Genomic DNA, 25,404 nt, shown 5'->3' with positions numbered 1-25,404 from the left:
TCTTTCTGTTCTCTTAAGGAAGGCTTGCAGTACTATAAATTTCCCTCTTAGGACTGCCTTTGCGGTATCCCAGAGGATACCAAATATTCATGTCTTCATTGTCATTTTGTTCCAAAAATTTGGCAATTTCCTTCTTAATCTCATTTATGACCCAGCTATCATTCAGCTTGACGTTAGTCAGTGTCCATGTTTTTGTATGAGTACACAGGTTCTGTTGTTACTGAGTTCCACTTTTATTCCATGATCATCTGAGAAGATGCAAGGAATAATTTCTATTCTTTTAAAATTGCTGAGGTTATATTTGTGACCTAAGATATGATCACTTTTGGAGTATGTTCCATGAGCTGATGAGAAGAATGTGTATTCAATTTTGTTATGATACAATGACTGTAAATATCTGTTAAATCCAATTGTTGAATGGTTAAGTTTAAAACTAAAATTTCTTTGCTAGCTTCTTTTTTGGAGGATCTATTCAACACCGCTAAAGGTGTGTTAAAATCTCCAACTACTATGGCCCTGAAGGAAATCAAGTTGTTCATGTCTGTTAGAGTTTCTCTTATAAATTGAGGTGCATTTTGTTTGGGTGCATAAATATTAATAATTGAAATCTCATTATATTGAGTCTTTCCCTTAATACATATGTAGTGACCCTCCTTGTCTTTCCTTACTTTTGTTGGTCTAAAGCCTATTGTATCCAGAAATAAATTCGCAACAGCTGCTTTTTTCTGTTTTCCATTTGCCTTATGACCATCCCTTCACTCTAAGTCTATATTTATCTTTTAATGTCAGATGAGATTCTTGTATGCAGCAGATATCTGGTCTGAGTTTTTGTATCCAGTCAGCCATCCTGTGCCGCTTTAGAGGACAATTTAATCTGTTCACATTGATTGAGAATATTGATAGGCTTTTTACAGTTTTGGGTATTGAGTTTTTCGAAAGACCAATGGACAATTTTTAATTCTTTCACCACTGTGGAATTTGGATTTTGATCAAAAGTTTTAGTTGGAGTTTACTTTTGTGGTGAAGAGTTGCACTGGCTATTATGTAGACTAGGTCTGAGGATATCCAGGAGAGCTGGTTTAGTTATGGAAAATTTCTTCAACATATGTATGTCATTAAAGTATTTAATTTCTCCATCATAAATGAAACTCAATTTTGCTGGGTACAAGATCTTGGGTTGAAAGTTATTTTGTTTTAGGAGATTAAAAGTTGATGACCACGCTTTTCTGGCTTGAAAGGCTTCAGCAGAGAGATCAGCAGTCATTCTGCTATTCTTCCCCTTGTAGGTTATGGTTTTTTTGTGTCTGGTTGCTTTCAGGACGTTCTCCTTCATATTAACTTTAGTAAAGTTAATTACGATGTGCCTGGGGGATGTCTTATTCGTGTTGAGTAGTGCTTGGGTTCTGAAACTATCTGCTATCTGCATTTCAGGATCTCTTGGCAAAGTCTGGAAAGTTCTCTTTCATAATCTCATGAAGAAGGGCCTTTATGCCTTGTGAAGCTACTTCATCACCTTCAGGAATACCTTATAAGACAAATATTGGCTTTCTTCGAGCTATCCCAGAGCTCTCTGAGAGAATGATCTGTTTTTGCTCTCCATTTCTCTTCCTGTTAGAACATTTGAGATCGTTCAAAAGCTTTGTCTTCGATGTCAGAAATCATTTCTTCTCCCTGTTCCATTTGGTTACTGAGGGATTCTACTGTATTTCTCATACCATGTAAGGCTTCAGATTCTTTTCTCAATGTGTCTTAATCTTCGGTGATTTTGTCTTTGAATTCATTGAATTCTTGAGACATGTTCTGAATTAATCCTACAATTTCTACCTCCATCTTTACTTCCATTTTGTTGATCTTGTTTGCTATCCAAATTCTAAATTCGATTTCAGACATCTCAGCTATCTGTTTGTAAATGGGATCCTCTGGCTTGGCTGTTTTGTCATTCCTTGGGGGAGTTGAACTGTTCTGTTTATTCATGTTGCCAGAGTTTTTCTGCTGATTCAGCCCCATGATTGTCTTTCAGTGTTTAGCTAGATGAGCAGATAAGGTGAAATTGGACTGGAAACTTCTACAGTTGTGGTTGACCAGCCCTTCACCTAGGAACTGGGACTGGTGACTGCAGCTTTTCCTGTACAATTTTGCAAAGTACCGCTGCAGTACTACAGTCACTATAGAGGCCTGCTTGGTGTACTGGGGGTAGGTGGCTCTGCCTTGTATTCAGCTGATCTCTGTCCAATCCTAGTGAATCAGTAACTCTAGGTTGCAGTCTCAGCTTTGGTGTAATACAAGCAACTAGGACATCCCTTCCCCCACCAGTAATATCTGGAAGAGGAGAATCAAACCTTCCCACTACAGTAAACCCAGGGTCCCACCTTGGAGGGTCCTGGGGTAATTTGTCCAGTTTAAGAGTTCCAGACCAATTACCCCAGACAGCCCCCACTCTTTAGCTGGAGAGTTCAAGAGGACTCTGGCAACTAGATGTTAGGGGTCTATTGGCAGCTCAAGTGTGATTTGAGTGCCTCTGGTGCTCTGAGGGGTTAAAGAGGCCCATCCAGTAGGAAGTTTAGAGCCAGGGGGTTGATGCCTCTTAACCCACCTTGGTCATCCTTCACCACCGAACTTTGTCTCTAGTATTCCTACCGGCAGTCTCTGTTAACCCAGTCTCTGTGGCCCTGTTCTGTCCAATAAGCAAATGTGCCAGGGCTATGTGCCTGCCAGAGCAAAGCAAGGTAGTTGCCTCCTCCTCGTGGTTACAAAGTCTATCACCATCCCACAGGGGAAGCTGAGGTCTGCCTACCTCAGGTGCTCAATGGCAGGTGAAGAAAGTTCTGCCTGAGCTCAGTCCAAACCTGAGGATATCCAGACAGCAAAAGAATTTCTTCCTCAGCCAGTGCACATTTGTTGCCACTGTTCTGGAGCTCTGGAATCCCTATAGGGTGAGGTCTGGTGCCCTCTTGCAGGCCACAGAACTGGGGAGGTGACGCTCCAGAGTTAGATCCCAGCAGGATCACTCTGCTAATGCTGAGGTTGGATCAGAGGTGCCTCCTCTTGGGTTCATGCATCTCAGCAGTTTCCAAGCCTCCACCTGTTGTGAGGAACCCAAGCCTCCATTTGCTGCTGAGATACTCCTTTTTGGGGCCAGGTCAGTTACCTTTCCCTCTATGTCTTTCTGTGCAATTACTGGATTTACAGGTACAGCACAGCTGTACTGCCACTGTCTATGCAATGCCTGATCCTAGCCAAAAAATGCAGACATTCTGTTTTCTGGAGGAGTTGGACCTCTAGACTGCCAAGCTGGGGCCGGGGAGGGTGGGGGGAGTGGTGGGTAGACTTCAGGATCAAGGTGGCAAGGAAAATAGTTGTTCAAACTTCCTGCCAGTCAATGGAATTCCTAGACTCACTGCAGGGGCTCTCTTGAGAAGGAGTCCTAACTTCAAGCAATTCCCTTTGGAGGGGTGAGGAAGGAGAGCCTCAGTTTATCACTCAAAGGTAGATATCACACAATAAGCAAGCAACTCTTTTAGGGGAGTGGATGGCCACACAACGTCTTTGGGATGAGATCTGTACCTGAAAATAGTTTCTTTGGAGTCAAAGCTTGCCTTAGCAGGGAAGACGAGCAATTATCTATCTCATCTGTCAGGTTGGCCCCCCTCCTTCAGCTTTGTTGGGTTCTTTCTGGTCATTATCTCTCCCTCCAGACTGGAGCTTCTATTGAGAGCTGGCTCCAATCAGCCATGGTCCCCCATTCCCCCTTGTTCTTGTTGAATGTGAAAGTTGGGGTTAGGGAAAATAGCCAACCCAAGGATTTAGCAAAACACCAAACACATTGAGACCAAATGAGCAAATAAACAGATAGAAAGGCTACCAGACACACAAGCCACACAAATGCATGAACAATCAGAAACACATAGACATATAGACAACAAAAAAACCCAACTACAATAAAAATAATTATAATCATAAAATAATTTTAAAAAAGGTAAAAAACAAACAAAACAAACAAAGAAACAAACAAAAAAACCTCTAAAAATCTGATGTAATCACTCTCAGAAACCATAAGAAGGGAAGAAGTGGAAGAGAGAAGGGGAAAAAAGTGGTGTTCATAAAAAAGTTAAAACAAGAAGAAAGAAAAAATTAAAAATGGAAAAAATAAAAATAAAAAAATAAGAAAATCAACAATAGCCCCTGCAAGAAAATGATGAGAGGAAAAAAAGAGAAATAAAAAGACACCAACCACAAAAATATTATTCTTTTATATATATAGAAATATACATCTATATGTATGACGTAGGGATCAACTTTCGTAGGAATATATTTATAATGCTTTCTGGACACCAGGTGGTGCTGTGAGTGGTTCCCAGGCTTATACCTGATTCACAGTTTACACTGTTACCATGGTAACCACCCTACCTGGCCACATCGCCATTTTGGAGTTTCTATAAAAGTTTATTTCCTAATTGTTGTCCAACCTCAGCTGCTCTGTTCTGGACGGCACTCCTATCCGACCTCCCAACTCGGTGCAGGAGTCCATGCTTCACAAATCTTTCCATTCTGCTCCCAAGTTCTCCCACAAACTGGCAACTGCAATCAGCTGTGTGGGAGGGGCTGGCTGCTGCCAGCTCCAGCTGCCGCTGTCTCCTGCAGCTGCAGCGCACGGAGACCTTTTCCTCAGTTTTTGTGGCTCGGAGTCTCACTTTTGAATCTGGACTTTTGAGTCCAGCCACCCGCCAGTTCGCTGCACAGCCTGAACTACCAGCCCACATCAATATTCCTCACCAGGAATGGTCCGGTCTATTCAAAATGTCTGTTTCCTGGGTGGGATCCCTTACCTTCAATTTTCCATGGGGATGCTTAGCCCCTTGTGGCTCTGAGCAGTACCCCTTTCTGGTCGCCAAACTCGGCTCAGGAATAAATTTTTATCAATTGGGTTTTGCCAGGAATTGTGAACTGCTGTCCTCCGTGAGGGAGGGGCTGGCAGCCGGCCAGTGCAACCAGGCAGGCAAAATCTCTACAACAGAGTCTGTGGTTTTAAATTACACCTCATATACAGCAATCTGCCAATTCGCTGCACATCTCCAGCTGTCTGTCCACACCAATAATCCACATGGGGAAAAGATCCAGAGCCCCCTCCCTCTCACCTGATGACTTGGGAGAAATGGGCTACACATCCGTCCCGTCCGCCATCATGTTCCATCTCCCTCTATAGCATATATTTAAATGAGTATCATCTTTATAATTAATTACTATCATATGCATTATTTATTGTTATAATGTTGACTCATTATTTTAAGTTATTTATGAAAGGCATTTTGGAAAAAAGATTGTAAGAATATTAGAACTTTCATTAATATATTGAAAGTAATTGCAATATATGTTATATATATTTGTTTTTTAATCTTTCTATAAAAATTTTTGATAACATGCCAAAATTAATCTTTCCTGAGATTATGAGATTAATTTTTACATTAAATTTTCATATATTATTTTATATTGATATTTAAGTTTTATATTAACACATTCCATCAAGGGGATAATACTTTAAGAAGAAAATAGCACTTAAAAGGATACCAACATTCAAAACTTAGTCTGTTGATAATAAGTAATGTGAAATACTTCATGTAATGGCTTCTTAGTTCAAACACACCTAAACTCGACTCTCATGGTTTTAACTTTAAGCACTCAGAGAGAAGCTTTTGATTTCTCTCTATATCCTGAAATAAAAAATTTTCTCTCTTTCATAATTTAGTATTCATATTGTATTAAAAAATTGCTAGATTCCATGGACTCTTATAAGTAGCAAATATTAAAGAAAGGGACTTTTACTTCCTCTTTACACTTTTTTCCCCCCAGAATAATTCACTTGATTAAAATTTAGACTTTGTTCTCTGTTTTATGGTACCAAGTGAATTAATAAAGGAAAAAATATCACCTCTAATCATCTGCCCAGAATTTATTTAATACTGTGATATCAAGATACTGTGTGGTTAAATAAAAGCAGAAGGAGAGATCGAACCCCTCAAGAGCTCAGGTAGATTATACGTTAGATAGCCACAATAAATACAGAGGATAGGGTTGAATCTGACAAGATTTCTGATTTTTTAACAGACATTGTTAGTTTATACTAAGTAGGATTTCACTTCTTTCTTCATTTGTAAGAATGGCAGAGCACAAAGGGAAGTGTTATGTTCCGGAAAGCTGCCCGTGTATCTGGAAAGACTGGGAATATCTCTCAGGAGAAGTGATTGCTACACCATGTTATACCTGGTAATGAGATCTGTTTATTTCACAAACACATTCCCCAGTAATTGCATTAATTTCAATTATCTTACTGTATTTACTTAGTGTAAATATAATACTGAATTTATGAATTCAGCAGAAAACAAATCAAGCCAGAGTAGGTAAGATTTTAAAGGCATTCAGGAGTTGGTGGGGGGAAAAAATGACCTGCTGTTATTTTTATGCATATTTGTTTAGTCCAGAAGAAAAGTGTGAAATACGACAGCCTGAACATTTAATAGGAAAAAAATATCTCAAGTTTATAGTAAGAATGTTCTGTTACAAAGAGAAGACCATGTTTAATGGAAGCGTCTGTTTAGATATAAGTCAAAAAAATCTCATAAAATAAAATTTGAAATGTCATTTTCTTAAAATATGGACAAAGATTCTAAACTCATGAGCAATGTCATGTCTAATGTATTTAAATTCACTCAAATGTCGGAGAAGATGGAATTTTGCTCCTATGGCTGCCAACAGACCTGTGTTCTATTTTTCATTCCATTATCTATTTTCTGTGTGACCTGGGCAAAATTTCTAAGCTTAGTTTTGGTATCTGATAATTTATTTAGTAAAAGTGGTAAATGCATGCCTAATTTGCCAGTGTAACAGGTAGCATTCAAATGAATTGGCAATATTTTTAAGGGCTGTTGGCTCATGAGTGCTTTTGAATACAAACATATCAATGTTAATGCCACTTGAAAAACATTATTAGAGCCACCTTTCTTAGAAAGTTAATTTGTGCTATTTTCTAATAGTGTTTGTCGACGAGGAATGTTCAATTGCACGTATTACCCATGCCCAGCATTATGCACAATATATGGGGACCGACATTATCATTCTTTTGATGGACTGGAATATGATTATATCAGTGACTGCCAGGTTTTTTTGATAAAGGTAGGTCACGGTTACTTATTTTTATTTGCAATTTGTGTAAAGACAATGTAAAAAATGAATTCGTATGTCATTATTCGAATGTATTCAAGTTACAGTGACTTTGAACTAATTTCCTTAACTCATTCTTAAGTTTTGTCATTTAGAAGTGGTGGGCTAATTCTTTAACTTTCTGTGCTTCTGTTTCCTTATTTGTAAAATGAGAAATAATTATATGTAGGGCTACTAAGATAATTTTGAGGATTAAATGAATAAATACATGTAAAACAGTACTTGATGTAAGGTAAATGTTCAATAAATGTCACTATTTTTATTATTATTAAGTTGGTTTGTTTAGTATAAATATAAATACATATTTATATTTATGTATTATGGATTATGTATTTTTATGGTTATGATAATCAAAATATATTGTGCTCAATTCTAGAAATGTTGGCGTATTAATGTTTTGATGATATACTTTGGTAGACTTCAGGCTTTATGCATCTTATAAAATTTTTAAAATTTCTCATACATTGATTGCATTTTGATTGTACACTTAAATTTTATTTAGACATTACAGACTGCAAAAGTAAATTTCTAAATGAAAAATGTAAGCTTTAGAAAGAAGTCATTCAAGAATAAACAAAATAACATTTTTTCTCCAGCAAACCAACCTATGATTAATGCATGTATTTTTTTTTTTCTGGGTATGGGTTTTATATTATTAGAGGTTTATATGTGATCCTTTTCTTCAAGCCTATTTTAAGAAAACAGACTGTTATTTCCATTCTATATTAGTTCTATTAAATGAAACAATGAACAGTAAAATCTAAAACTTAAGCAAAGCTCTTACTTTTGTTTTAAGCCATTGAATTTCCCCGTTGGTACTTATCTTAAGCCTTCTGTAGAGATAATTTTAAGATTTTTAAAGAATAAATACCCAGGAATGAATTTGGCAGTCATATATTAATAATGTTATAGAAGATGGCAAGTCATCTATAGAGTTTTTTGGTCTTGTGTTGTTTTGATTGTTTTTGGAGCATAAGGGAGGCTCAGTCACACACACTCTGCATATCCTCTGAACAGGTCTCATTTTAGCAAACAACGGTTCATTAAAATCTTCTTATCTCCTGAGGTTTAAATTATAAATTTAGAAACTTGGGAAAGCAGGTAACAATTTGGGGATTTGAACACATAAAGTAATATAGTTTATTCTCAGTATGTGCCACGTTATCAGATTGGTTTTAATCTAGATCCTCATTTCCCTTGATACTTAGGTGCCTCTGACACTCTTTTAAATCACCTCTACCTTGAACTTTCTGGATATTATGCTCATTGAATCTTTCAGTATTTCTCTGCTTTCTTCTTTCTCTGTGTTGCGTTTTCTTGCAGAAGCCCCTAACTGGAGATGACTGAAGGGGTCCCTTCACAGTAAGCACCACAGGTTTAGCTTTCCAGGTTTCACACGGGAGGAGCACCATGCTGGGAACATAGCTGTTGTCTATTGAATGTTGGCTGAACTGGATGTCTGATCTGGGCTCTCTGCCCTTTTCTCCCAGTGCTTTTGTGTTCATCCACTCCTACAGTCTTAACCACACCTGTACATTGAAAAGTCCCAAATCAAAAGGTACAGATCTGATCTTCAGAAGATAGCTTCTAGGCTATTTCATTCTATTAATTCCCTATAACTCATACTGTCCTGGTGTCATTTCTTATTAAAAACTGTAAGACCTTTCAATGACCGGCCTCGTAGTCAAAGTGCCTGTGTCAGTCTTTCAAAGGTCTCTGTTAGCTCCACCCCTCCTGTATGTCTTTTCTCAGACTAGTCTGGTGTATCTGATTTCCTCTGCTTCCTCTAATGATGTTTCCAGCCCACATTGATCTGTTCAATTCTTATATCCTACTGTATTTATAGTTCCCACATGACAATTAAGCAGCCCATTATGTTATGATTATTTTATATGTGGTCATCTAGATTGTGTATCATGTTATGTCAGAACTATGTGTCGGCTTCTTTTGGATTCCTCACAGGGCTAGCACAACTATGGCTCAACTAGAGTGCAGAGACCAGAAGCTTAAAATTACCTTTTCACTTCTAGACATCTAACGCTTGTGATAATTGCATATACATGTCTTCAACTTCAAGTATGTACAGCAGCACTTCTGAAACTTTAGTTTACATGCAAATTGCCTAGGGATATTGTTAAAATACGGACTCTATAGCCACTTGGGAACTTGAGGCAAGAGAATTGCTTGGGCCTTCCTAACTTGAGGCTGCAGTTAACTATGACAATGCTATTGATCTCTGGCCCAGATGATAGAGTGGGACTCTGTATCAACAAAAAAGAGTGAAGCAAAATACACACACAAAAATATGGACTCTGTATCCATAGAATTGCAGCAAGATTTTAATTCTGCCTTCTTAATAGTGCTCACGCTCCATGTCTATGGACCACATTTTGAGTAGTAAGTATGCAGACATTTTTTTCTCTTAAAATAAATTTTAATTACTTTTGAAATCCTCCTCTTCTTCTGAGAGGTCAATTTTAAGTCACATTCAGATAAAACAAGTTTTCTTTGACAATATCATCTTGAACATGTTATGTTCTCCTTGAATATATCATTGCTGTTAGTTAAAGATGTTTATGATATCATTTCGATTAGTAAGACAAAAATTCTGCCAACCTTTTTCACTAATGTATACGGAAAAATACAAGTGTTTACCAAAAGCATTTAAAAAGTTGTGCATGTATCATCGTGTCTCAAAACATTTTCCAGCGTGTGTCAGTGGTGATCCTTGCTCACGCATTTATTTCATTTATTTAATAAAACAATGTAGGGACCTATAAAACGTGGACATTACTACTATACATGCTGCATATTAATACAGATTCATTCAAGAAAATTCTGAAATTTTGGTGGCTGGTATAATTCCTTAAGTTTGTTTATTTGCTTTCCAAGTCATTTTGCAGAATGCTGGGCATTTGGTGAATTCAGTAACTACTTATTAGTATTTACTGCCTGGATTCTTTTTTTTTTTTTTTTTTTAACACTTTGTTTCCTTTTGCAGTAGAGAGAGCACAGTACTTAACACTGTATTTTCAAATATTGATTGTGTAGAAAGTATTCCAAGTAAAGTATTTGTCTTCACTCTGATTCCTGGCAAGATGAAAGCATATTCTCATGTTTGCTGCTGAGAAGTGGGAGTGTTATTTCTTTACTGGTGCTGCACCAAAACAGGGTCAGTCCATTCCATAGGCAAGAGTCATTACAATTTAGCATTTAGCCATTATAATCTGATTTCCTACATTTACCTTAATTTGCTACCATGTCTTTCTGTTAAACTGGATATGTCACGTTCAGTTTCAAATTTTAATTAAATTACCTGTCTGTATATAAGGAAATATGTCACAGGAGAGATTCTTCCAATATTTCAGCAGCAATGAAATTTAAATCATTAATTTAATATCTGGATGAAGAAAATCTGTCATGAGGGCTCATATACAAAGCATAAGACACAAACAGTATTAAAAGTCTAAGAATAGTACGTACCTTTTTTTTTTTTTTTGGTAAAGGAGAAATGTTCTTGTTTACAAACAGACATCACAATGAATTTTTTTTTGAGACAACAGTCTTACTCTGTCACCCTTGGTAGGGTGCTATGACGTCACAGCTCACAGCAACCTCCAACTCTTGGGCTTATGCAATTCTCTTGCCTCAGTCTTCTAGTAGCTGGGACTATAGGCATCTACCACAACGCCTGGCTATTTTTTGTTGCAGTTGCCACTGCTGTTTGTTTTTTTTTTAGCTGTCCGGGGCCAGGTTTGAACCCACCACCCTCAGTATATGGGGCCAGTGCCCGACCCACTGAATCACAGGCGCTTGCCCACACAATTCAACTTTTACTGAATTTAATTTGGTAACTTGAAAAAAAGAAAACTTATTGATAATTAGACTAATGCATTCTTACTATATTACCATGGGCAATTTTACTAACATTAATACAACCAGAAACAGGCCTCAGAAGTGTTTCAGGACAAATTGAACAAAACTTACATGATTAAAAAATAAGCACATCCATTTGTCCATTAAACAAATAACTATTGCATACCAAAGATAAATTAGAGGTTAATCAGTCAACTTAGTTTCTGTGGTGTTAAAACATGAGTTATGATCATGCTAGATAGTAAATTTCTCAGACTTGAATTTTTTTCTGCTTCAATTATTTTGTTTTTGATTACCCCATCTGCTACGATTTCCCCTGAGAGAGCCTTTTCTGGAAGCATCGGTATTTCTTTTGAGACGGAGAAGATGGCTGTCAGCATGATTCATTTACTTGTTGCTTTTTATTTTTTTTTAGTGGCAGGAATCATCTCTGTGAATTTTTTCTTCCTTGTCAACAGGCTCTTTTTCCTCCTGTTTTTCTTAAAAATTCTAGGATTTATCTTTGTTATTTGTAACACCTTTCATTTTGTGAAATTTATTTTTTATCTCTTTGAGCCCTGAGAAGGATATAGTAGATCACTATTCATAAAAATTTGTCCTTTAATTTCCACTGGACCTTAAAAAATTGCCCAAGTGTGGTGGCTCACTCCTGTAATCCCAGCACTCTGGGAGGCCAAGACAGATGGATTGCTTGAGGTCAGGAGTTTGAAAACAGCTCGAGCAAGAGACCCCATCCCCCAAAATAACTGGGTGTCATGGTAGGTGCCTGTCATCCTAGCTACCTGGGAAGCTGAGGCAAGAGGATCACTTGAATCCAAGAGTTTGAGGTTGCTGTGAGCTACCAGTCTCAAAAACAAATTAACACTTACTCAGTTTTATTTTAAAAGTATGAGATAATTTTATCCTGACATTTGAACAGATACTAAAGTTATTTCTCTTACGTCTATCTTGTACAGTTTTAAATGCAATCCAATTCTAGGTAAAGAGCAAGTACTTACTATAACTGTTGAATAAATACTTGGTTAAACTTTAGAAATTCAGGTACTCTGATATTTTATTCATTTTGGAGGTTGTTTGCTCTTTACTGTAAGAAGCAATGCTACCATAGAAGTTTTTAAAGCATCTTGAAACAAATTTAGGACAAAAGTCAGAATTGTAGGACTTTCTTTAAGAGAAAAAAAGAAATGAGAAATCAAATGTCATCTTGACCTGTGCCATAAGGTCAAAGAAAGAGAACCGCAAAGATGGGAAATATGATATCACAACCGTCGGATTTCAGACCAAACTCTACTTCCTCGCATCTGTGACAGACATCAGTCACAGTTGGCGTCCTCCTATTATTTGTTCTAGATCAGGATTTTCAACATGCTGTTCAGGTGATATTTCAAATATTCCCTGTCTCCTAAGCCCCTAAAACCTTCTAATTTCAGCACTCTCAAGTCTGTATACCTGGCATAATTTTTTCACTTCAGTATATCTTACATGCTTTCTCTGTGTCAAACCCTGTACCACCAAGTGAAGGTACAACAGTGACAGAAGCCTCGCTCTGTTTAGGTTGGTGGGAGACACTTAATCACAAAATTTATATAAAATTGCAACTATAAAATTCAACAATGACCTGAAGGCAAAATCCAGTTACACATTTTTAATTTTGAGCTTCTTTTTTCTTGAAGTCGCTCTTGCCCTGTCATCTCTGATGTAATTCTCCCAGTTATAGTCTTTTGTCTCTGAACACACCCCAGTCTCTTCTGGTGGCTCCTTGTCCCAAGAGTTTCGTAAAACACTGGGCCTCACAGCCTCTCTGTTTTCGTGTTGGTCTCCTCCAGAAAACTCTTAGAAGCTTGTGGTCTCATAATACCTTGAAGGAACAGACCTTGTTTTATTTTTTTAAATTTATTTATCCATAGGGAATTAAAATCAAAATAGAGAGGAATGGGAGTCAAAGGAAATTCATTACATCATAGTTGAATATAAAGATCTAGACAGAACTAGATAGAGCTGTCTGCAAAATAAGAGGACCTCAGGATTTCCTGCCCTGCAAAGTCATGTCTGCTCCCTGCCAGCTATGGCTCAAGTAGCCCCAGATGCGGCTCTGGTCACTGCTCTGGGAGGTGATATGAGTTGTAAATTTTGGTGGCATCCTCGTGTTGTTAATTCTGCAGGTGAACAGGACACTCAGGCTATGGAGGCCTGGCTGCCGTCATGTAGATTTCAAAAGATGCTTTACAGACCGGCTACAGGGACTACATACCACAGAGAAGCCCCACTCGGACAATGATCAGTAGAAAGTGGGGCTCCTCAAAGACCTCAGAACTTGGAGCCAACAATATGTAAAACCAATTTTGGAGAGCTGCAGGCATGAGGCTCCAACCCACAGGAGCTGTTGGGTAGATTGAACTTAGCAAAGCCACTGGGGCAGGACTGCCTGAGGCCTTGGGGATGCAACTCATGCCCCGGTGTGTCTGGAAGTGGGGACATAGAGTCAAAGGAAGGTATTCTGAAGACTAAAGATTTAGTGATCTTTGCCCTGTTGAGTTTTGGACTTACTTGAGATAATATTTTTTCATCTTGCCCATTTCTCCCTTTTGGAATGGAAACATCAGTCTCCTGCCTAACTCACCATTGTATTTTGGAAGGACATAACTTATTTTAATCTCACCGGCTCACAGCTGAAAAGTAATTTGCCTTAGGATGACTTGTACCTAGAGATACTTATATGATGTGTAGATGAGACTTTGGACTTATAACTTTAATATTGATGCGATGCTGGAATGAGTTGAGGCTTCGGGAGCTGTTGAAATGGAATGAATGTATTTTTACATGTAAGAAGGACTTGAATTTTGGCCAGGGGCACAATACTATAGTGGGAATGTGGCCCACTGAATTCATGTGTTGGAAACTTAATCCTCAACCTGACAGTTTTGGGAGGTGGGTCCTAAAAGGAAGAGTTAAGTTCATGAGAGCAGAGCCCTCATGAACAGTTAAAGGCATCGTAAAAAAGGCTTGTAGAAGTTGGTTTGTTCTCTCTTGTACTTGGCCCTTCTGCTTCTGCCATCTAAGGATCCAGCTTTTCTCCCCTCTGGAAGACCCAGCGTACAAGGTGGCATCTCAGGAGAAGATAATGGTATCATCAGATGCTCAACTTGCTGGCTCCTTGACTGTAGATTTTCCAGCCTATGGAACTGGTAGCCAATACATTTGTGTTTGTTATAAATTACCCAGTCTCAGGGATTATGTTATTTATTCTTTTTAATTATTGTTAAATCATAGATGTGTACATTAGTGCAATCAAGGGGTACAATGTGCTGGTTTCATATACAATCTGAAATATTTTCATCAAACTCTTCAACATAGCCTTCATGGCATTTTCTTAGTTATTGTATGTGGACATTTGTATTCTGCCTTTAGTAAGTTTCGCCTGTATCCATTCTAAGATGCACCGTAGGTGTGGCCCAACCTATTACCCTCCCTCCACCTTAACCTCCCCCCTCCCTTCCCCTCCCTTGGCCCTTTCCCCATATTTTTGTGCTATAGTTGGGTTATAGCCTTCATATGAAAGCTATAAATTAGCTTCATAGTAGGGCTGTGTACATTGGATACTTTTTCTTCCATTCTTGAGATACTTTGCTAAGAAGAATATGTTCCAGCTCCATCCATGTAAATGTGAAAAAGGAAAAGTCTGCATCTTTCTTTAAGGCTGCATAATATTCCATGGTATACATGTACCAGGGATTATGTTATGATGGTACAGAATGGACTAATTCAGACCCTATATATTAAAATGTTCTGAAATATTTCAGCAGTACCAGTGTAAGCTTTCTGGTGATTATTTTTCTACTCTATTTTTATTTATTCATTTATTAAATATTTAGATCTGTATCCTATAACTTTATGCTAGGAGCTGCTAAGGATACAATTATTAAGACATCAGCTTTATTCTCAATTGTTTTACCTTTAAAGGAAGTGTTAATAAACAAGAAGCTTTGCTGTGGAACCGTAACTGATTTTGAATAAAGGAGCAATAGAGTTTCATGGAAGGTGGAAACATTGGTGATGAGACTCCAAGGTTGGAGTATTGCACCCCATTCATTATAACTCACTTCTCCTTTATATATATATAGGATATATATATATATATATATATATATTTTTTTTTTTTTTGTAGAGACAGAGTCTCACTGTACCGCCCTCGGGTAGAGTGCGGTGGCGTCACATGGCTCACAGCAACCTCTAACTCTTGGGTTTACGCGATTCTCTTGCCTCAGCCTCCCGAGCAGCTGTGACTACAGGCGCCCGCCACAACACCCGGCTATTTTTTGGTTGCAGTTTGGCCGGGGCTGGGTTTGAACCCGCCACCCTCGGCATATGGGGCCGGCGCCCTACTCACTGAGCCACAGGCGCCGCCCCTTCTCCTTTATATTAATGTATTTTCACGTAGATTTCTTTGGTAGTGAAGCTGCTCAGGGTGGTTTTCCTTCTCAGCGACTTCTGGTTATGTGCTTGCACTTTCACATAGCAAATGATGGGAGGTACTGTGGGCCTTTGCATGTAAAGCTGTAAGGGAGGTAACATCTCAGGGAAGTTCACTAATCTCGAGAAGGTGTTAGCTGAAGGGAGTGTTTTGTCTCCCTGGCAGCAGAGATTCTTGGGTGCTCTGATAACATTCCGTCATCTGGGACCATACCAGTGGGATGCTCTCTTTTTCTGCTTACCCAAGCTTGCTAGTCTTTCTTTTCTCTCTGTTTGCTTTGGTTCAGAAACCCGCTTCTATATTCAGACTCTATTCTACCTCAGATCCTTTCTATGTTGATTCACCTGCAGATCCTTCTGCAAAACATTTTTAAAAATCATTATTTTCTGATTCAAATTTGAAAGAGAATCTAATTGGCTAGAGTTGTTCTTTCTGCCAGCATTGAAGTCTTTTGGCTGGTGAATGAATGTATTGCTTTGGGACATAAACCGTGGCTGCCTGCGGGTACAGTATCAGTGGGGACTTTGTGTAGGATAATTACCCACATGTCACCTGGACAGTTTATGTTTCAGAATCATTTGGGGGAATATTCTCTATGAAATCTTTTAATACTTGAGAATAAGGGGTTTTGAGGAACCCACAGGACACACTGATGTTGACCTCTCCCTCTAGCTTTGTAATCATTGCTTATTATGTCGCTTAGCAACACTGTAGTGTTTCTAAACCTACTATTAACTTGAAATACAGTAGAAATAAAAATTGTGGAAGTGTGACTCCCAGGCATTGAAACTGTTTCAAATTACTGTCAGTGTAATGTGCTATTATAAGACAGACCATACAGTGTAAAATATTACTTGACATTTCAGATTTAATATAAAGGATAAAACTAACATCGAGGCACTTTAATTATTAGTAATAGAAATAAAATGACAATAGAAGGCTTTTCAGGCAGCTTTTCACATCCTTTAATCTAAATAACTCTTCCCAAGAGGAAGAGCAAAGCCAAACCCCAAATTATATGCTTTTTTCTTCTTTGAAAATCATTCAGAAAGGCAGAAAAGTATAGCATATTTTTTAATAGTACCATGCCATAATCATGCTCATGACCTTTATTATTCTCCTTTTCAAAATTTAGGCACTGCTTTGCAATAGGATTGTTTAAATAGAAGCAAAAGCTCTTCACACCTATGTCGGAAGAGTGGGTTAAAAAGAAACATATTAATTACTTCATCAACAGTATTCCTTAAAAACCTACCCGGTAGACATTATGTTGTAGTAATTATATTAACAAGACAGGAGGAATTTAGCCAAATAAGAGATGTATCCAGTATTCAGTTACTCTAAGTGTGCAGAGTATAATTTCCGAGACCTGTATAATTTCTGGACATTTCATGGCCATTTCTTACTATGCAAATAAACACTGAGCCATATGTCTCAAAATGAAAAAGATTCGAGAAGTGTGTCTGGACCTTTCAAAATTGGACATTGAGTGCAAAGAGAAATGTGGTATTCCTTACTTTCCTTTTGATGAAATCCCCACATTCCATAGTGAATAAAATGGCTCTTAGGAGAACTGGCTTTTAACTTTTGGGAGTGATAACAGGTGCTTTGAAAATTTGACAAAACCCATTGACTTTCTTCATAGAAAAATGATAAATATACCAGGTGATGACTATGGTAATTACCTTGATTTAATCATTTTGCATTATGCGCATATATCATGTCATGTCACGTTATACCTTGTAAAATATATAATTATAATTTGTCAATTAAAAATTGTAAAAATTACGGTACTTCCAAACAACACTTTATAATGAATTTTCAGGGTCTATAGAACCAAAGATTCCACCATAAAGTTGGGGTACAAAATTAGAAATCTTGATTCTGAAGAACATATTCTTAGTGGATGGAGTGGGGAGTGGGTGAAGGAAAAGGGTCTAAATGGAGGTGAAAGTGTTAAATTTAAAGTGTGTGAGGCTAAATTGTGTTATTTGAAAGTAAATATTCTCTATAGTCTAAAATTTACTTTCTCCCCAACCATTGCTATACCTTTCCTAATTTTTTTTATAAGTGGCATTAAAATAAACAAAACAAAACAGATTAAATATTTGAACTCTGTTCCTGAACTTTTATAGTAAAGTGACCCTGGAGAATGAATGAATCCCTCTTAACAGCAGTTTTCTGATCTATAAAATAAAGATAATACTGAACTCAAAAATTTAACTGAAGCTCTAAATAAGATAACATATGTGAAGTTCAAAGCAAGTGCTCAAATAATATACATTATTTTATTTACTAACATGTACCAGTTTTGTTTCTATTTAAATTCTAATTACAGTCAAATAATTATTCAAACCGAAAGCTCCTTAAAATAACACAAAAGACATGTTGTGTAAAGTGAAAATATTTAAAGATTTATCTAAGTGACGTATCATCTTGATGGTGGTTTATTGACAAAGAAAATGATAATGGTTGGTAAATTTTAGTTATAGCAATAAAATGGAAAAAAATTTTCTAGAACAAAATCTTACCAGATGTATTAGAAGTGTTTAAACATTGAGCTATTTTATTGTATTTCTATAAAATTGCTCATATTATTAAAGACATTTTAATGTTTTTTAGAGTTGTTTTCAATTTCAACAAAACCTAAAATCCATTGTAAATCTTGGTTTTCTTTAAGATTTGTTAATAAAAATAACTAAAAATTATATGTATTGTATATACTTGTATCAATAAACTATTTTTACATTTCAGAGTACAGATGATTCAGATATATCTGTCATTGCCCAGAACAAGAAATGCTTTGACAATGATATTGTGTGTTCTAAAAGTGTTTTGATTTCAGTTGGGGATACTGAAATTTACCTGCATGATGCTCCTTACAAACAGGTGAGTGAATCATTTCTTTTAGGATCGTTCTCACTTGTCCTGAGGATACTGTAAATAGAATAGTAGTGATTTGGGACACTTCTCTCTGTACATGTTTCCAAGGTCTGCATTGCTGTTTCTTTGTCATTTTATGTGGCTTCAGTAAATCAGACGTGACCAGTCTGTTTTGTTGATACTTTGTACCATATTCCATATTACTATTCTTTCCTTTGTTCTTGATTCCCATGCTCATAATTTCAGCCCTAGCAGCCATCACCTATGGCCTTGACTACTTCAATAGCCTCCAGATTGGACTTCCAATCCATCTTCCCTTCAAATCCATCTTCTCGCACTGCAGCCAGGGTGGGCTCTTCTAAAGTAGGAATTTAATCTGCCACTCTGGTGCTTCACATTTTTCAGATGGCTTCCTCTTGCCCTTACAGAGCCTTGCCCACCTGGCTGCTGCCTTCCTCTCCTGCCTCACTGTTCATCCTTTCTGCTTCATGCCCACATTCCAGAGGGTCGAGCTTTTACCAGTCCTTCACAAATGTCATTGCTCCTAGCCGCATCTGTCTTTCCCTTTAGCTTATTCTTACACGCGATGTCTTGTCTTATCTCCTTCAGGGAGCTCCTCCCCATGCCCCTCAAGTGTCCTGTTGAACATGCATTGTGCTGCGGTGAGGCTGTCTCTCCCAATTATCTGTTCTCTGAGAATTGGGACCCTTGTTTATTCTTGTCTACTTGGAGCCAGCCCAATTTAAAAGAATAAATACATTTCCTTCCTTTCTTCATTCATTCATTCACAAAATCTACTGTGTATCAAAACCTGCGCTAATTATTAGGCTATGACAGTGAAAGGACACAGTACTTCCCGTTGGGGAACTCATACCCATGTGAGGAATAAATAAGGATATCCAGCACTGATGTTATGTGGGGTCACCTGAGCACACCTGGGAAGAACACCTAAAGCAACCCGTGATAGGGCACATCTACAAGGGTATTTGTTAAAAGCATGGAGTTTAGAGTTAGTCGGGGCTGATTCAGAGCCTCTGTTCTAACACCTGCTAGTTGTCTCACTCTGGGGAAATTTACATTTTACTTAATCTGTCTGAGCAGCAGATATTTCCCAAATTTGGAATGATTTTAAAATCTGAGGGTGGGTGAAATGAAAATATGAAATAATGTATTTCAAGGAAAGGCTTTCTCCTCTTTACCCTCCTTATTTTTGAAGGCCCAAAAGACAAGCTGTGCATGAAACTGTTTGGACTGAGTCTTAAAGGATGACTAGGAATTAGCCAGATGAACAGAGGGAGTAAGATGGCAATCCTTACAGAGGAATAATCCCTCTCAAAGGAGCAGAGTGGAAAGATGAAATCGATGTTCAGATAATTGCAAGTGGTTTAGATTGGCTGAAGCACAATCTACGGGAGAGTGGATGGAGGCAGAGAGACTGAGGGGGCACATTTGACCAGCCGTAAGGCAGGGGGCACGTGGGCCAGGGCAGTAGATGAGGGGGCCAGGTTCAGGCCACGTAGGCTCTTGAATGTTGCAAGGTTTTCGAGCCTCATGTGTCAGGAAAGAAATGTTGGAGTTAGAAAGTGCATGATCTGACAAGTGGCCTTTGAAAAGTGACTTCTCTGAGATTTTGAGAACAGTGTTTCTCTAAGTTCAGTCTGTAAATCTTTTTCATTAAAATCATCTGCAATTGTTATTAAGTGCTGGTTTCTGGGCCCTGTCTCAGTAACTGGAATGGCTGATGTTGAAAGTGAAATTGGTATTTTTAATGGTACCTAAATTTCTGTCACACTACAATTTGAGAACAGTTGTCCTAGAACATGGCTGTGTCTCCATCAGAACCACGGTGGCGAGCTGGGGCAGCAATCAAACTTTGGGCAAAATGGAGTTTCTTCAGTCATGTCGATGTATTTTTAAAGTGGTTATAGCAGTTTGGTGTAACCATCAGCTAAATATTCCTTTTATAGGTGAAGATTCTCTATAAATTCTCCAAGAACAATATGTTTAAAAAAACTTGAGAAGGAAATAGTAAATACTTTTATAAACAGAGTTTGACCCAGTTTTGAAGTGATAAATACAGATCGGTGTAACTGTCAACTTCCAGTTTTCAACTATGTGCAGGTTGTGAAGTATGAAGTAAGATCAAGAAAAGTCATAAAAATGATTTGACCTTAGCAAATCTCCTGCTGCTATTTTTTTCTCAAACATAAAAACTGAAAGTATTATTTTATGCTAGATGGATTGCCCATCCATGGGAAGGAAAAAAGGTCTGTTATTTTTTACAGGAACACACAATTATGATTTTGCTTTGTATCAAACATATAAAATAGAAATCTCTTGTTAATTTTTTCAAGCTATATTTTAAAAATGTTTTACTTCTTTACATTTCTAAGATACCTTTCTTAGCATCCTTGGAGTTTGTTTAAAATGCTGTAATTCTTTTTTTTTTTTTTTAATTTGGAACTAAAAAAAGGATTATGTTTATTGAGGGCAAGCAGATGCAAACAATGTAAAAAACAAAAGCTCATTTGGCATTTAATTAACTTTTTCTTCTCTGCTTGACAAATGGGAGTTGGATTTTATTTGTATCTATTCTAAGGATCCTGATCTGCTCATGAAATCCTTATGTAGGGAGAAGCTGTGGGGCAGATGTTTGAAGCAATCCTCTGAGAGAACACTTTTCAGGGCAGAGTAATTGCTCGGTGCTGCCTACTTCTTTCCCTTCTGTTTCATGTGTACTACAAAATAGTCGTTGCACACAATGGTGAGGCCCGCAATTAGGGAAAAACAGCTCTGGAAGCCCACTTTGCCATCTCAGCACTGGTCCAGGTCCTTCATTATTTTGTCTAAGGCCAGATGGTCTTTTTGATTTTCCAAAAATCCCGGAACTTCTTCTCCATGAGCACTCTGAGGTCCTCCTTTGTTAAGTAGCCTTTATCCCCAGCAAATCTGTGAAACGTGAACATCATGGTTTCCATGGTGTGCTCCATCTGAGATGGCATTTTGGTGAGATCTACTGGGCCGAGAGGCGCGGCAGACACTAGATGGCTGGGGTGCGGGGCGGCGAACTCTTCAGGAAGACATCCAGGTCTATTACTCCTTGCCTTAAGGCTTCTCCCAGGTAAAAGATAGTGTCTTCAATTACATTTTCCTCTGCATAGATTTAAAATCTGTTTGTATAGTGGGGCTGTGGGAATGACAACTTCATCAATGTCATTGTTTTCAGATTTTCCATTTTCTCCAGAGCAGAACTGAGTTCTTCATCCTTCTTTTTCAAAAGTTCTATGTTTTTATCAACCTCAGCTACTTCTTGATCTAAACGAGTAACCATCTCTTCCAGTTTCTGGTGACCTTTTTTCAGGTCTTCCTCTGTTCGTTTCAAGGCATTGAGCTCTGCTTGGGCACGATCCATTTCTTCCTTCATCCTCCATCTCAATTTGTCACTGACTGCTGAGATGAGAGAGGCTCGGATGGTGTCCTCACTGATTGTGCCATCTCTACTGGGACCAAAAGTGGTCACAGGAGGCTGGGAAGGGTATTGGGAACTTTTTGTGGCAGGATATGAGCCACCAGGTGGGTAAGAACAACCCGGGTAACCACTGGGATTGGGAGGGTATCCAGATGGATATGCAGAGATTCCACTTGGCATGCCTGGCATGTAGGAAGTATTTGGTGGCCCTGTTGCTTGGTATGGTGGATAGGATGCTGAAAGAGTGGGACGAGAAAAGACTGGAGGTTGTATCCAAATACCACAATCATGACCTGAATAAGTCCCAATAAGTCTGACTGCGGATGTTTCCACTCATGTAGATAAGGAAGATATATCTTGCCATTTGCATCAACATGCTTTCCTGTTTTAATAGTCATTGAACTAGTAGGCTTAACAAAACAGATAGGGGGATTATATGGGTAGCAGCCATAGGCATATCAGAATATTATATGTGTTACCTCTATAAGGCACAGGAATTGTCCCAGTGAGGTTCATTAGTTCCCTGGAACTGCCATCATTAAACACTTGTGTCGGTGTCGCTCGGCCGCCGGCCAGCAGGGACGAACACATCAACGCAAACAGCTTTCAGCAGGTTTATTATCGGGGGCAAGCAGCTTGTCCGGGGAGAGCAGGATGGAAAAGCCCTCTCTTTGTCCTTGGAGAGCAGGATGGAAAAGCTCTCTACCTTGTCCGGGGAGAGCAGGATGGAAAAGCCCTCTCTTTGTCCTTGGAGAGCAGGATGGAAAAGCTCTCTACCTTGTCCGGGGAGAGCAGGATGGAAAAGCCCTCTCTTTGTCCTTGGAGAGCAGGATGGAAAAGCTCTCTACCTTGTCCGGGGAGAGCAGGATGGAAAAGCTCTCTCTAACCTTGTTTACAGCACTCTGTATATATACTCTAGGACACATCCTGTTATTGCAGTTTCTTGACCTAGATATCTCTCCAATGAGCGTAAAGGGCACGGGCGGCAAGGTTGTTGCCAGGGCGCAGCCTGCAAGCAGGTTTCCTAAAGTACGCCTCCGCCATCCTGTTTTTGTGCCTGATCGATACATTGTATAAGGGCCCTCCACAACTTGGATGCCATTTTCTTGAGCTGGCTCTCCGACACCGCCATGACGTCCGCCTCGAGACTCTTGTCCCTGCAGGCAGAGGGTCAGTTGCTTCAGGGCTGCCCCAAGCCGCCCCACACAAGCACACACCAAGTGACCAGCCCCCCCAGCCCCCCGCCTACATACAAAATGCTGTAATTCTTATCTGAAGAGGTGGTCTTTAATTTGGACAATTCTTAATACCTCCCTTTTCTAATGAGAAATATTATTGACCTGAAAAGTAAGTATTATAGCAATTCCTTATCACTGAAGAGGATTTTTCTTCTTGTAGTAAACTGTCTTGTCAAATGAGGTTCTATGTCTACAGACAAATAGAAGTGATTTTGCATCCCAGGATAACTGATGCAGAACCAGGTTGTGAGCAGAAGACAAACATTACAAAGACAAATCAGATAATAAAAAGATACTGAAGAGTTCAGAAATTTATAAAATTCTATTGCAGAGAAAAATTTGGGAGCAGGGCAGGCCACACAATTCAGGTGCAAAATGAAAACGTGGGACCCCTTGTTTAAAACTGCAAAAAAAAAAATCTGTTTTTTTTTTTTTTTTCTTGCATGGTCTCTTCTAAAGTGTATTATTTAATGCCATGTTCACTGGGGCATAGGAGCTCTCCTAGGGCGAGTGCAGACTCAGTGCCGAGCGCCTTGCCCTAACTTCAACCTGACGCTTGGGTGCCTGAGCCCAAACCCAGCTGCTCTGCCCTGTGGGTGGAGCATAGCAGGGGTCTCTGGGTGGCAGCAGGGAAGCAGGCAGCTGCGAATTCACCCCCAGAAGGGGAGCAGAAATCGGGGGTCGTGAGTCAAGGCTCCCACACCCTGCCTGGCATATGCTTCTTTATTACCTTGGATTTCACTGACAGACCATTAGTTCAAAGGTAAAATTATGAGTTCCAAGATGGCAGCTTCAGAGCACTAAACCCCAAAGTGGGCCACTTCTGTAAGCATAAAACCCTGCCATCGCACTGTCCAGATGCCCACTAGCCTGGACTGTTTTAGGGATGAGAGCTCCATCGAGGTGGGCAATCAGGGGAGGCCTCACTGAGGTAGAAGCACAGGGGTTGCAGTTGGTAGGAATGAGGCAATTGCACCAACAGCTGGGAGAGGAGAGTTCCCAGCAGGAGAAATGCCAAGTACATAGGACTCGAGATGGGAACAATCTTAGGTTAATATGAAGAGCAGAAACAAGGCCAGGATAGTTGGAGCTTAGTCAATGAAAGTCAGGGATTCTGAAGAGGAAGGATAAGCTTAGGGAGAGCCAGGTAACAGCATTGATAGTTATGTCCAATATATAATGTTCTGCACAATATGTGTATTACCCATATATAATGTTCTGCACAATATGTGTATTACGTATTTTAAGCATGAATTTGGGTAGGACACTGAAAATTCCTTATGGATATGACTACATTTATTTCATTTTCCCTTTGAAGTATTTATTATAAAGTCTATTGTACAAAGGATTTTCCAATTATGCTTTTCTTACTACTTAAAGGAGAAACATAACCAAAATCATATCTCCTTCACAATTTTCATTCTACTTCTGGCTAAATTTGTTTTCCTTACTTTGATATAATCATGTGTTTTTGAAGTCATTATGTGAGTTCATTTCAATGTCAGATTCCATGTGACTATGTTTAGAATACAGCCCTTGCTCAGTGAGAATATTGCATATTCTCACTATATCATGAAGGTTCTGTAAAATTTCCCAATGTGTTCCATCTCTAATTTCGTCCCGCTTTTATCCTTTATACTACATAAATTATTGTCTTTTAAGATACAAAGATGATTTGTCACTTCCCTGTTCAGAAGGCTTTATTGACTACATTTTGCACATGTGATATTTATTCCTTACGGGTAACTTGTTTGCAAAAGTTACCGTGCTGTAGGGTTTTGGTGCTCTCCTTAGTTCTGAACAAATCTTCACTTTCCTGCTCCTAAGTCTTTATTTTTATTTTTTAATTATATATATTATTATTTTTTTATTGTTGGGGATTCATTGAGGGTACAATAAGCCAGGTTACACTGATTGCATTTGTTAGGCAAAGTCCCTCTTGCAATCCTGTCTTGCCCCCAAAACATGTCACACACCAAGGCCCACCCCCCTCCCTCCTTCCCTCTCTCTGCTCTTCCGTTCCCCGCCCCTTCCTCCTTCTTTCTCTCTCTGCTCTCCCCTTCCCCCACCCCCACCATGTCCTTAATTGTCATTAATTGTCCTTATATCAAAATTGAGTACATAGGATTCATGCTTCTCCGTTCTTGTGATGCTTTACTAAGAATAATGTGTTCCACTTCCATCCAGGTTAATGCAAAGGATGTAAAGTCTCCGTTTTTTTTTTAATGGCTGAATAGTATTCCATGGTGTAC

General features: G+C 38.7%; 1 protein-coding gene and 1 pseudogene across 2 annotated transcripts in view; one reads left to right on the top strand and one right to left on the bottom strand.

Moving 5' to 3' along the window:
- The window catches only part of OTOGL (otogelin like), a 198,944-nt gene that overhangs the window by 79,054 nt on the left and 94,486 nt on the right, over window positions 1–25,404 (top strand). Inside the window, exons 24-26 of one of the 2 annotated variants that reach the window (XM_053584138.1) lie at window positions 6,154–6,261; window positions 7,029–7,167; window positions 18,317–18,451. In XM_053584138.1, the coding sequence (XP_053440113.1) occupies window positions 6,154–6,261; window positions 7,029–7,167; window positions 18,317–18,451 (382 nt within the window). The remainder of the gene's footprint in view (window positions 1–6,153; window positions 6,262–7,028; window positions 7,168–18,316; window positions 18,452–25,404) is intronic. The other variant, XM_053584139.1, reaches the window with a different exon arrangement.
- On the bottom strand, window positions 21,486–22,460 carry LOC128582456 (tumor susceptibility gene 101 protein-like; annotated as a pseudogene).

This window comes from Nycticebus coucang, chromosome 3 (genome assembly GCF_027406575.1).
Source record: "Nycticebus coucang isolate mNycCou1 chromosome 3, mNycCou1.pri, whole genome shotgun sequence".
NCBI classification, from domain to species: Eukaryota; Metazoa; Chordata; class Mammalia; order Primates; family Lorisidae; genus Nycticebus; species Nycticebus coucang.
The sequence above is the reverse complement of the archived record's forward strand: the minus strand, read 5'-3'. Positions and strand labels throughout refer to the sequence as shown.